General features: G+C 40.5%; 1 protein-coding gene across 3 annotated transcripts in view; it reads right to left on the reverse strand.

The window, feature by feature from the left end:
• The window catches only part of LOC118085639 (catalase), a 40,698-nt gene that overhangs the window by 5,119 nt on the left and 22,048 nt on the right, over positions 1-13,531 (reverse strand). For all 3 annotated transcript variants that reach the window (XM_035116520.2, XM_060274894.1, XM_035116510.2), the window contains 7 exons: positions 7,194-7,365; positions 5,158-5,268; positions 4,290-4,420; positions 3,431-3,535; positions 2,779-2,904; positions 2,158-2,349; positions 1,884-2,036 (listed from right to left, as the gene is read on the reverse strand). In XM_035116520.2, the coding sequence (XP_034972411.1) occupies positions 1,884-2,036; positions 2,158-2,349; positions 2,779-2,904; positions 3,431-3,535; positions 4,290-4,420; positions 5,158-5,268; positions 7,194-7,365 (990 nt within the window). The remainder of the gene's footprint in view (positions 1-1,883; positions 2,037-2,157; positions 2,350-2,778; positions 2,905-3,430; positions 3,536-4,289; positions 4,421-5,157; positions 5,269-7,193; positions 7,366-13,531) is intronic.

Below are 13,531 nucleotides of genomic sequence, written 5' to 3' on the forward strand. Positions count from 1 at the left end.
CCAACAGCACAGTCAAAGCTAGCCATGAGAGACTTTTGTGTGTGTGTGTGTGTGTGTGTGTTATTGTTGTTGTTGTTGTTGTTGTTGTTGTTGTTGTTGTTTGCTAGGTCTTGTTTTGTTAAATATGCTTTTATTTAAGAGGAGGAGGGAGGCTCAAATATTTTGTATGCTTGCAGGCTGTACATGAATTGAATTGGCAGTGCATAAACAAAGTCATTGCACTACTGGCAATATTACATTACTAGAGCTAGACAGCCGGAATATTCTGCTAACATTTTCATTATGTTATGAAACAGCAATGGGAGACACACAGGTCCAAAATATGTGACTCATTTGCCAAAGAAGCTCCACCTTCACTGAACGATGGTTCAAGATTCCCTTAGCTAAAGCTTGATATATTGGAAGAGTTAAAAAAACATTTCCCTTGAGCGCTACACACAATAAATTGACTGAACATTTTTATTGGTAAACCGTAATTCTAACTAAATACATCCCCAAAGTTGCTGCTCACTGTCTTGACCTATATTAATGGGGGCAAAGTGTCAAAGAGAAACTTCTTGATCTTTTAATATGGGCAGATATCCAATATATTAAATTATGAATACATAAAAGTGAAAAAACCACACATTTTCCACTCAAAGTGCTTCTCTGCAATGAGATCTTGTGCTGACCACATGCCAACCCTTGTTACAATGCTAGGGATTTGAACTTCCAGTAATGACCACCCCCTTATGATCCAAGTATTTGGATTTTATGGGCTGGATTTAACTAATGGGTCCTGCGAGCAGAGCAGACTTCTGCAACCACAACTAGGCTCTCCCCTACCCTTTCCACACATGCTCCTGTGCCTCCTGCCCCCCCCTGGCTTCAAGGGGGAGGGATAAACCCCAGAATAGCATGTGCGATGGAGGCAAAATCAGAAATGCTCACACTCTTTAGCACTGGGCTGAATTCCTCCCTTATTTTTTTTTAAACGGGAAGGGGAAGTAAGAGAAGAGAACAACACACACCACACACCATGGAAAAATTGGAATAGAGTGAGGAAAACCTCCCATCAAGACATCATCCTGGTGTTATCTTTTCTCATTATATTTGACATTACAGGTATTAAATAGAAAATACCATTTGTATTTCAGAAAGGGTTCTCAAACTTTTTACCATCAAAGCCCACCTGCAGTTACAAACAAGTGGTACAGGGACAGAGGCAGTCACAATGTGGTGGCAGAGTTTGGCCATTATTAACTTCTACCTTGTAATATCCTTCAACACTTCCTCTGGCACTTTCCCTTCAGAAGAATATCTCCCCACCAACCACCTCAAACCAGTCACCCTTCCTCACCATGCAATGACTTGCTGATGTTTGCATTGGTCTAACTAAAAGGCTATGCCACAACTAGTGGAAGAGGCAGGCAACTGAGGAGGCACTTGAACAGGCTGTGGCATTGAAGCCCACTTAAAAGTGCTCCAAGGCCCACCATTTGATAAACACTGTTAAATAAACATTAAAGTATACTATACTTGTTAGACGTGGGTCGCACTGTGGTCTACACCACTGAGCCTAGGGCTTGCCGATCAGAAGGTCGGCGGTTCGAATCCCCGCGACGGGGTGAGCTCCCGTTGCTTGGTCCCAGCTCCTGCCAACCTAGCAGTTTGAAAGCACGCCAGTGCAAGTAGATAAATAGGTACCTCTCCAGTGGGAAGGTAAACGGCATGTTCATGCGCTTCTCTGGTTCGCCAGAAGCGGCTTTGTCATGCTGGCCACATGACCTGGAAGCTGTACGACGGCTCCCTCGGCCAGTAAAGCAAGTTGAGCGCTGCAACCCCAGAGTTGTCCACGATTGGACTTAATGGTCAGGGGTACCTTAACCTTTTATACTTGTTACCTGTAACATTTTATCAGGGCTAGGTTCAATCCCTGGAGGCATGTTGCTTGGAGCAAAGGCAATTTGTTCCACCTCAGCAAAATAGTTGACCGGGTTTCTGTTTAAGACAAGCTTCCCCACCGGAATCAGAGGATAGTCTTTGTGGGACCAAATCTACAAAATGCAAGAATACAAATTATTACAAATATTTTCCAAGTAAATCTTTCCATACAGATGCAGAACTTTTATTCTTTATATCCAGTATGTAGGATTAAGGGATGGAAATTACGCTCACCTTAGTTACATCAAAAGGATTGAGTGGAAATTTCTCAGCCTGTTCAAATGTCATAACCTGGATATAGAAACTCCAAGAAGGATAGTTTGCATTAGCAATAGCGTTGTAAAGATCGCGCAGGGCATAGTCGGGATCTTCAGAGGCCAGTCTTCCTGCTTCTTCAACAGTAAGGTTTTTGATTCCTTGATCAGTCTGCAAAAATCAAAATAACATCATCTTAGAATTTTTGACTAAGAATTGTTTTGATTAAGAATTGCATACTAGTAACGACGAAAGAAATAAATAAAAAAATTATTAAGGAGACCAGTCTGTGTGTAGAAACACACTTTGGTCTAAAGATTTGCTGTGGGAGAGGGCATAAGAAGCTGCCATACTGGAAAGAAGCCTATATCGAGAGGTGGATAGAACGGCAGGCATCACTACTCCTAAACCAGTATCCAAAGTGCAGTATTCAACCCTTGCATAATGGAGATGTTACAAGGGGGTAAACATGTTGCAGTTCACTATCTTTTATTTCTTGAAGTAGGAATGGATAAGAACTCCAGGTGTGGGATACGTCCAGCAATTTAGGAAATTAGTACAGTATTAACAAATGCGAAACAGGAAAATTGAAACCATTACCTTAGCATGAAATTTGCAGTATACCGATTTTCCACCAGCATTGACTAGCTTAAAAGTATGTGATCCGTAGCCATTCATATGACGATGTCCATCTGGAATGCCACGATCACTGAACAGGAATGATACCTAAATTTAAAGCAACAGCAACAAAAGTTTACACAGGCTATCCTTCATGAAAGCTCACGTAACTAAAGCTAGGTACACCTGTGGACTTCTCTGCCCTAAAGAATGCTCCAATCACAGATTATTCCTGGCATGATATTCTGCCCTCACCCCTGATGATTTTGACCTGCAACAATAGTACAATACTTCATTTCCACCTAATCCATTTGAGGGGGATGGAGAGCTATGTTCCAGGTGAGGTTAGGGAAGGGGGAACTTATGTCCTCCAACCATTAGTTTTCTTGAATGGGTGACAGGTCATAGCTTGCCCAATTGTAAATGATACAAATATGGTCACATTTAAAAAAATAAAAAATTTCAAAAATGGCATAGAGTTGATAAAGGAAGGGTTGTGCTGTGCATCAGTCACAAGAGACCAAACGCACCAATGTCTAAGAGAATATGTCTTTTCACATATGAATCTTTTAGTCTCTGAATCAGAGGTTTCAAAAAGGAAAAAATGAATAGAAATTAAAAGAGTAAATCCTACCTGGTGCAGAGACTCAGGGCGAAGACTCCAGAAGTCCCACACCATGTCTGCATCTTTCAGATGAGTTTGTGGATTCCTCTTTTGGGAATGGATAAAGGATGGGAACTAACACAAAAAAGATACAAGGAAGATTTGCATTACTGTGTAGTTGCATTATATACAAAGTCCCTTGCACTAAGTTCACTTTGAAAAGATGTACCAACAAATAAGTTCCATATATAAATTAATCTACTGTGACAATTACATAATCATAAATCTTAAAATAAAAAAAAGAAACAAAGAAGCAGAAAAATGTGTTATAAAAGCTCTTAATGGAAAAACCCATTGGAGACAGATCAGAGCTCTACAGCATCACCTGGTGTCACATGTTTATAACACAGTTATAACAATATAATTGATGAGTGTAGCCTAGTCCCTAATATTAGTGGATTATTCCTCAGGGTACAAGAATTGCAATTTGATATTAGAAAAGAAGCCCCATGAAAGAAACAGATCCAGGTATGTTGGACTTTTCTCTCTCCCTTTCATTTACCACCCATTAACTTCTTTGATCACTGGAAGGACAGAAGCTGAGGCTCCAATACTTCGGCCACCTCATGAGAAGAGAAGACTCCCTGGAAAAGACCCTGATGTTGGGAAAGATGGAGGGCACAAGGAGAAGGGGACAACAGTGGATGAGATGGTTGGACAGTGTTCTCGAAGCTACCAACATGAATTTGACCAAACTGCGGGAGGCAGTGCAAGACAGGAGTGCCTGGCGTGCTCTGGTCCATGGGGTCACAAAGAGTCGGACATGACTAAATGACTAAACAAAACAAACAAAACTTATTTTGGGTGCCCAAATAAATATATGACCTACCAGCATCGCATCTCTAATAAAGAAGATGGGGGTGTTGTTCCCCACAAGGTCCCAGTTTCCATCTTCTGTATAGAATTTCATTGCAAAGCCTCGAGGGTCACGGACTGTATCGGCTGACCCCGATTCTCCCGCTAGAAAAGGAAGGTTTATAAATGTGAACACACTGAGAACTGCACACAGTTTTCCTGGAGACTGGCATCCATTCTAATATTGGGAATGGCCATCAGATCTTTAAATTGTCCTCCCAGCCTTCACCTAATGAATGCTATAGAGCTCCAATTCCAAGGATGATTATCGTATGTATATGTTGTCGTTTACAGCTTTAAAGAGGAACTGAATGGAAAGAGGACATTGCACAATGATTTCCTGTGCAATAGTTTCCTAATGTGGTCTGCTGAGAGCTGGCAATGTAGTGTCCTTATGTGACACTTTCCTCTTTCGTTGCAAAACTCTCTGTTTCTTAGTGTGGAAGTGCCTGCACTTTGGAGCTCTCAGCTTATCAAGATCAAACAGATGCCTTCTCCATACTCTTTTCAGCACCTCCTAAATACATTCCTGTTTAGAAAAGCCTACCCAAGTGCCCAGAAAGCTGAGGGAATTTTAATCAGTTTTAGTATTTTAATTTTAAAGCATACGAAAGTAGGGTTGTGTCCCCCCCCCCCGATTTTACTGTTTTATCTTTTGTCAAGTGCTTTGAGGTGTGTGGGGTTTTGTTTTTTTTAACAATCAAGCAGTGTACAAATTTATAAATAATAAATGAATAAAGTCTAACAAAATTAGCTCCTCTAAGGACCCATTTAATAAATGCATGAGTACACACGACACAAATAAAATGGACATGCAAAGAGGTTTTTTTTAAAAGACTTACCAACTGTAGAGAATCGAATAGCGATTGGAGTTCTTTTGCCAATATGCTCAAATACCTTTGCTTTGCAATATTTGGTGATATCATGAGTCACTTCAAAATAGCCAAAAGCTCCTAAAAATGTTTAAAATTGTTGCTTTTATTAAAAATTAAAGATAAGTAGAAACAAACAAACCATCTAAATATCAAGGGCTTTGGTAAGGTAATAATATCAGAAATGGCAGTGCAGTTTGGGAAGAATAAATATCTCTGTTTCATATAATGTGGTGCTTTTCTGCTGCATACATCTTAGCATACTGCCTTTTTGACACTGAGACATTGTTATAGGACACAAAAGACCTTGAGTTTCCATAACAGACCCTTTACACACAGGCAGGAAGTAGGGAATGTTGATAATTAATTTATTTACCTATCTTCTGGATTCTGGGGAGCTATGGGAAACAAGAAGGGTCATGTAAGGCGCGAGCCAAAATTTGTTTTCAGGAAACAGTGATTCTCCTTTTATGCCTAGACCAAAGGACCTGAACAGCTGAAGGCAGAACATCTGTGAATACAGAGGGGTCTGCTTCTTACTAGAAAACTTTTGAGATAACCTGAAACACAATGTCGAGTTGTATATTCTCCTTCCAGCTACAGTTCTTGGGGGCAGACAGCAGTCTAACAGCCTGATGGATCACAAGATGGCTCCTTTATTCAAAAGGAATAGGAAAACAGGAACATAATTGTATTTTTGAAACAGTTCTGTCTAGCCTGGAACATCACAGATTTTGTGTTTAGTTTGAAAGCAGTATTAAAACAAACAGAACACAGCTAATGCTTTTTTCTGCTTTACAAATTTGATGTGCTCGTTCATGTTGTGGTTTGAATCTTACTTTTGGTAGAGATGAGTAGCTTTGATTTCAACAATTCTCCTTTAGTCCCGAACATCGTTGCAGTGGTTACTATTATTACCATTATTCTACCTTGGGGTTTTTTTAAGGGACACGGATGGTGCTGTGGGTTAAACCACAGAGCCTAGGGCTTGCCGATCGTCGTCCGTGACTGGACCTAACGGTCAGGAGTCCCTTTACCTTTACCTTTTACCTTGGGTTTTAGCAGAACTTGGGAGTGAGGGCAAGTTCCCTCCTCTTTCAACATTCAGTATCTGCATACAAAGTACAAGTACGCAAAGGAAAAGGTACAAAAACCAAGCAAACTTTGATAAGCTGCTGATATATATATATCTCACCTATGGTTTCTTGTTATACCTGGACTGGATTAATTAACCCCATTAGCTTTATATTGCATTTATTCTTTTACCATCACCTTGTGATAGCCACATTGTAATTGCTTCAATTATTATCCTTTAATGTAAGATACTCTTTTATTTTACAATAATGACTTCATGGTTTCTAGTGAATAACACACCTAGGATACCTTGATTTGAAATTATAGGACTGATTTCTATTATATGTTGCTGAACAAGTAACCATTTATTTTTTTACTTTTTTCTGTTTACCCTTAGAAATCAATAATCCTGTTTTAAGGGTAGCATTGCTTCAGTTTCACAAGCTGCCTCAGAGCTAATAGTCTTCTTTAGCCCAAACACTTGCATTCACCTAGTGGCATGTTCAATCTCCCCCCCCCCCTTTGGGCACCATACCCCTATGCCAAACCACACTTTTAATCCAAAGTCTTTTATCATGTAACCTAGAGGCCGCTGTTCCACAAACACATGTCTAAAGAAGCCTTGGGCACACTGAACTAATAGAACAATTATAGTTATTGTACATTCCGCCCCCCCAGACTCAGCAAGGGTGACTGTGTATGGCGTGCCTTTCTAAATTAGGTCCACATATGCAAAAGTGTGTTGTGCAAGATTCTTGTTTAATAAAAAATAATAATAATCCTAAATTCGGCACCAAAAGATACAAAACAGAGGGAAACACATTTTGCAAACTTCTTTGCTTTCTTGTTCCTTCTGTACACAAAGTTATGTTCACAATATTCAATTCCCCACCTTTTCCTTTTAAAACAACAGGCCAACTTCTAACACTAACCTGCTCCTTTGGCATGCACAACTCTCTCAGGAATCCTCTCTCGGTCAAAGTGCGCCATCTCATCTGTGAAAACCACATCCTGAACCAAAAGGGGCCCTCGCGGACCCACCGTCATGACATTTAACTTGTCTCCCACTGGGACTCCAGCTCCTGTGGTCAAGGCATCTGGTTTCTAAATTCAAAACAAAAATATAAAATAAAATTAGGACACCAAAAACTACACAGCGCTATTACGTTTTTCATGATTTAGTGAAAATGCTTATGGGTTAACTTGACAGACGTATGGTGCTTCCTGACTACAGGGAGAATTGCTTCTGGCATTAAACAGTATTGTTTCATAACAGGAATTATTAGGAAAGGTAAAGTTTGCATCTAAATGTTAAATGGCCAACTGATGTGTGAAGGAGGAAAATCATTTCAAAGAGTTCTAATTATTAAATTGATTTTCAAGCAGAAATAACTGAAAAGAATAGCACCAATTACACCTCCAAGCTTGAATGTCATCAGATTTAGAAAGTGTATGTAATTAAGCACTTAACAGTATATGTCAATATTACCTTAACAAAATGGACTCAGACATGAAAAGTAATTGAATTTCCAATATACATCATGAACACTACATCGATATTCGGTCCATCCCTAAAGGTTAAATATATCTTTTTATAAAACTGATTTCCAAAGAAATCAGGTCGAACCACTTATACCTTCTCATACTACAAAAATGCCATCCTTTGTACCCTTTGGTGAAAAGGCAGAATATAACTAACTTAGAATATTATCTTACGATAAACACTTAAAACAAATAAAACGCCCCAAATAGGGTTTCTAAAACACTATCTTGAACTACAAAATGAAGCCATCTTCTTCAAGTCCAAAACCTATGTTAATTTTGTTTAATAAACAGCTGTCTAACACACTAAACCTAACCACTGTAATGGAAAAATGCAAGAAGTCCCAATTCATTCACCATAAAAAACTGCAAATTATGCAAGTACAGTACAATAAGGCATTGATCCCCTTCATGGATCAATGCCTTATCGTGGCGAAGGGGCTTGAATAACTCAGAGAAGCTATGAGCTATGCCATACAGGGCCACCCAAGATGGACAGGTCATAGTGGAGAGTTTTGACTAAACGTGATCCACCTGGAGAAGGAACTGGCAAGCCACTCTAGTATCCCTGCCAAGAAAACTCCATGGACAAAGACAACAGGCATATATAAGTTATGATGCTGGAAGATGAGCCCCTCAGGTCGGAAGGCGTCCAACATGCTACTGAGGAAGAGCGGAGGACAAGTACAAGTAGATTCAGAACTGATGAAGCGGCTGGGCCAAAGCCGAAAGGACGCTCAGTTGCGGATATGCCTGGAAGCGAAAGGAAAGTCCGATGCTGTAAAGAAAAATATTGCATAGGAACCTGGAATGTAAGAACCATGAATGGAGGTAAGCTGGATGTGGTCAAAAATGAGATGACAAGAATAAATATCGACATCCTGGGCATCAGTGAACTAAAATGGAAGGGAATGGGCGAATTCAGTTCGGATGACTATCATATCTACTACTGTGGGCAAGAATCCTGTAGTAGAAATGGAGTAGCCCTCATAGTCAACAAAAGAGTGGCAAAAGCTGTAATGGGATGCAATCTCAAAAATGACAGAATGATCTCGATACGAATCCAAGGCAGACCTTTTAACATCACGGTAATCCAAGTTTATGCACCAACTACCGGTGCTGAAGAAAGTGAAATTGACCAATTCTATGAAGACCTACAACACCTTCTAGAAATGACACCAAAGAAGGATGTTCTTCTCATTACAGGGGATTGGAATGCTAAAGTAGGGAATCAAGAGATAAAAGGAACAACTGGCAAGTTTGGCCTTGGAGTTCAAAATGAAGCAGGGCAAAGGCTAATAGAGTTCTGTCAAGAGAACAAGCTGGTCATCACAAACACTCTCTTCCAACAACACAAGAGACGACTCTACACATGGATATCACCAAATGGGCAGCATCGAAATCAGATTGATTATATTCTCTGCAGCCAAAGATGGAGAAGCTCTATACAGTCAGCAAAAACAAGACCTGGAGCTGACTGTAACTCAGATCATCAGCTTCTTATAGCAAAATTCCAGCTTAAACTGAAGAAAGTAGGAAAAACCACTGGGCCAGTAAGATACAATCTGAATCAAATCCCTTATGAATACACAGTGGAAGTGAGGAACAGGTTTAAGGATTTAGATTTGGTGGACAGAGTGCCTGAAGAACTATGGATGGAGGCTCGTAACATTATACAGGAGGCAGCAACGAAAACCATCCCAAGGAAAAGGAAATGCAAGAAAGCAAAATGGCTGTCCAACGAGGCCTTACAAATAGCGGAGGAGAGGAGGCAAGCAAAATGCAAGGGAGATAGGGAAAGATACAGGAAACTGAATGCAGATTTCCAAAAAACAGCAAGGAGAGACAAGAGGGTCTTCTTAAATGAGCAATGCAAAGAAATAGAGGAAAACAATAGAATGGGGAAAACCAGAGATCTGTTCAAGAAAATTGGAGATATGAAAGGAACATTTCGTACAAAGATTACCATAATCAAGGACAAAAGTGGTAAGGACCTAACAGAAGCAGAAGACATCAAGAAGAGGTGGCAGGAATACACAGAGGAATTATACCAGAAAGATATGGAGGTCTCGTACACCCCAGGTAGTGTGGTTGCTGACCTTGAGCCAGACATCTTGGAGAGTGGAGTCAAATGGGCCTTAGAAAGCACTGCTAATAACAAGGCCAGTGGAAGTGATGATATTCCAGCAGAACTATTTAAAATTTTAAAAGATGATGCTGTTAAGGTGCTACACCCAATATGCCAGCAAGTTTGGAAAACTCAGCAATGGCCAGAGGATTGGAGAAGATCAGTCTACATCCCAATTCCAAAGAAGGGCAGTGCCAAAGAATGCTCCAATAACCGCACAATTGCGCTCATTTCACACGCTAGCAAGGTTATGCTTAAAATTCTACAAGGCAGGCTTAGGCAGTATGTGGACCGAGAACTCCCAGAAGTACAAGCTGGATTTCGAAAGGGCAGAGGAACCAGAGACCAAATAGCAAACATGCGCTGGATTATGGAGAAAGCTAGAGAGTTCCAGAAAAACGTCTACTTCTGCTTCATTGACTATGCAAAAGCCTTTGACTGTGTCGACCACAGCAAACTTTGGCAAGTTCTTAAAGAAATGGGAGTGCCTGATCACCTCATCTGTCTCCTGAGAAATCTCTATGTGGGACAAGAAGCTACAGTTAGAACTGGATATGGAACAACTGAGTGGTTCAAAATTGGGAAAGGAGTACGACAAGGTTGTATATTGTCTCCCTGCTTATTTAACTTATATGCAGAATTCATCATGCGAAAGGCTGGACTAGATGAATCCCAAGCCGGAATTAAGATTGCTGGAAGAAATATCAACAACCTCAGATATGCAGATGACACAACCTTGATGGCAGAAAGCGAGGAGGAATAAAAGAACCTTTTAATGAGGGTGAAAGAGGAGAGCGCAAAATATGGTCTGAAGCTCAACATCAAAAAAACCAAGATCATGGCCACTGGTCCCATCACCTCCTGGCAAATAGAAGGGGAAGAAATGGAGGCAGTGAGATATTTTACTTTCTTGGGCTCCTTGATCACTGCAGATGGTGACAGCAGTCACGAAATTAAAAGACGCCTGCTTCTTGGAAGAAAAGCAATGACAAACCTAGACAGCATCTTAAAAAGCAGAGACATCACCTTGCCGACAAAGGTCCGTATAGTTAAAGCTATGGTTTTCCCAGTAGTGATGTATGGAAGTGAGAGCTGGACCATAAAGAAGGCTGATCGCCGAAGAATTGATGCTTTTGAATTATGGTGCTGGAGGAGACTCTTGAGAGTCCCATGGACTGCAAGAAGATCAAACCTATCCATTCTTAAGGAAATCAGCCCTGAGTGCTCCCTGGAAGGACAGATCCTGAAGCTGAGGCTCCAATACTTTGGCCACCTTATGAGAAGAGAAGAATCCTTGGAAAAGACCCTGATGTTGGGAAAGATTGAGGGCACTAGGAGAAGGGGACGACAGAGGACAAGATGGTTGGACAGTGTTCTCGAAGCTACGAACATGAGTTTGACCAAACTGCGGGAGGCAGTGCAAGAAAGGAGTGCCTGGCGTGCTCTGGTCAATGGGGTCACGAAGAGTCGGACACGACTAAACGACTAAACAACAACAACAACAGTACAATAATATAGAAAGTCTGGCATTCACAGCTGGCAAAGAGAACAGGTGGTTCAAAAGAGACTATCAGAAATTTGGGGAGGTGGTTAATATATTGGAAGTCAGACACATGGAGGATAACAAGCGATGACACAAGCTTGACAACCAAGTGAATTATATCAACCTTTGCAGATTAAATTAACAGTAACCTCGCATTAATTTTCAAGTGTCTCCCACAGCACCTAAAGCTCCACCCGCTTGAGCATGTGAGTCTTCTGGAATAACTACACAGGCATGTTTTATCACCCTGGCACCACCCATTCAGAGGATAAAAGGTGCCTTTGCTCCTTTACAGAGTATTTAAAAGGAAATTGTATTTTCAACTCTCAGTTGTTTTAATCATGCATTAAGAACTACGCCTAGATTCTTGATCTTACGACTACAAATACTCATTCACTCTAAGGGCACTGAGTAAGGCATTTAGAAAAAGGCTATTTCCAGCTCTCTCCCAATAAACTTTCTGTTAAGTATAATTGTACACATGTACTCATTGTCCAATATAATAAAGAGAAAACATTGTAGCACACCCAGCACTGCTAGTCTTGGGATAATTGTAAGATGAGAGGAAACTTTAACAAATATGTCATTGTCCATAACCAAGGGTTATTAAAAGATTTACTGTAGTACAATATTTAAATTTAGGTCTTAGTAGACCACAAGCTTAACATGAGTCAACAGTGTGATGCAGCAGCTAATGCTATTCTAGGCTACATCAAGAGAAGTATAGGGTCCCAATCAAGTTATAGTCCTGCTGTATTCTGCCTTTGTCAGGTCACACCTGGAGTACTGTGGCCAGTTCTGGGCATCACAATTTAAGAAGGATATTGACAGGCTGGATTGTGTGCAGAGGGAGCTGGGTATGTTTAGCCTGGAAAAGAAGAGACTGAAAAGAGACATGATAGCCATCTTCAAATGTCCCATGGAAGACAGAGCAAGCTTTTTCACAGCTGCTCCTAAGGCTATGACCCCAACCAATGGATTCAACTTACAAGAAAGGAGATTCCGACTAAACATTAGGAATAACTTTCTGACAATAAGAGCTGATCAACACTGGAACAGATTCCCATGACAGCTGATGGACTCTCCTTCCTTGGAGGTTTTTAAGCAGAGGTTGGATGCCTACCGGTATCTATCATGGATGCTTCAGTTGAGATTCCTGTATTGCAGGGAGTTGGACTAGATGATCCTTGGGATCACTTCGAACTGAAATGTTTGATCCCCCAAAATTAATAAAAGAGTGTGCTAAAAGTTAGGAATTAGTTGTTGTAATTTGTAAAGACATGTTTGTTCCAAAAAGCAGCAGCAGAAAAAATACACATGGAAATGGAAAAAGCAATAACCAACCCCCTAGAAAGAAAAACTGAGCCAAACTATACATGACGTTGATTGTGACTTTGCAATTTACATACACTTTTCAAAAATAAAAGTATGAGGGGCGGGGATAACATGGGAAGTTAAATTTTGTGTCCCTTGACCTCATCCTTTTGAAACTCACTTGTTTGAAGCTGCCATCTGCATTGGTAGGAAATCCTCCATTGGCACCAAACTCCCTCTCCCACCTGTCGTGATCCAGATAATCAACACTCCCATGCAATAGCTACTATTAAATTCTGAGCCCCATCATATGTATCTCTCATTGTAAGCTACTCTGGACAGGCTACGGCTGACAGGAGTGTCAGTCAATTCCCAAACGGAATGATGGAGCAACATATTTTGGTCAACCTGTCTTGAGTGACAACCGCAGTCATGCCATAAAAACAGGTTGTGTGAAATCATTCTTTACGTAAAACAGGACTAAGGCTAAGGTCACATAAAACAAGGCAAGCAGCATTATGTGCTTCTGTGCAGTTTTATGCAGCATACCTTAAAGGGGTGCTGGTGTATCAAAGTAATGTTCTATGGAATGGACAACTCATTTAGGATTAAGGTCTGATAACCCTGCTCTCTTTCAAGGAGAACAGTAGAAGCACATTATTTGTTAGAATTTAATGAAATCTTTGCAAGAACCTGGCTCAAATTTCAGATAGAAAGCAGTTTATACTTATGCACACATAGAA

The sequence above is a fragment of the Zootoca vivipara genome, chromosome 1 (assembly GCF_963506605.1).
Source record: "Zootoca vivipara chromosome 1, rZooViv1.1, whole genome shotgun sequence".
Lineage (NCBI taxonomy): Eukaryota > Metazoa > Chordata > Lepidosauria > Squamata > Lacertidae > Zootoca > Zootoca vivipara.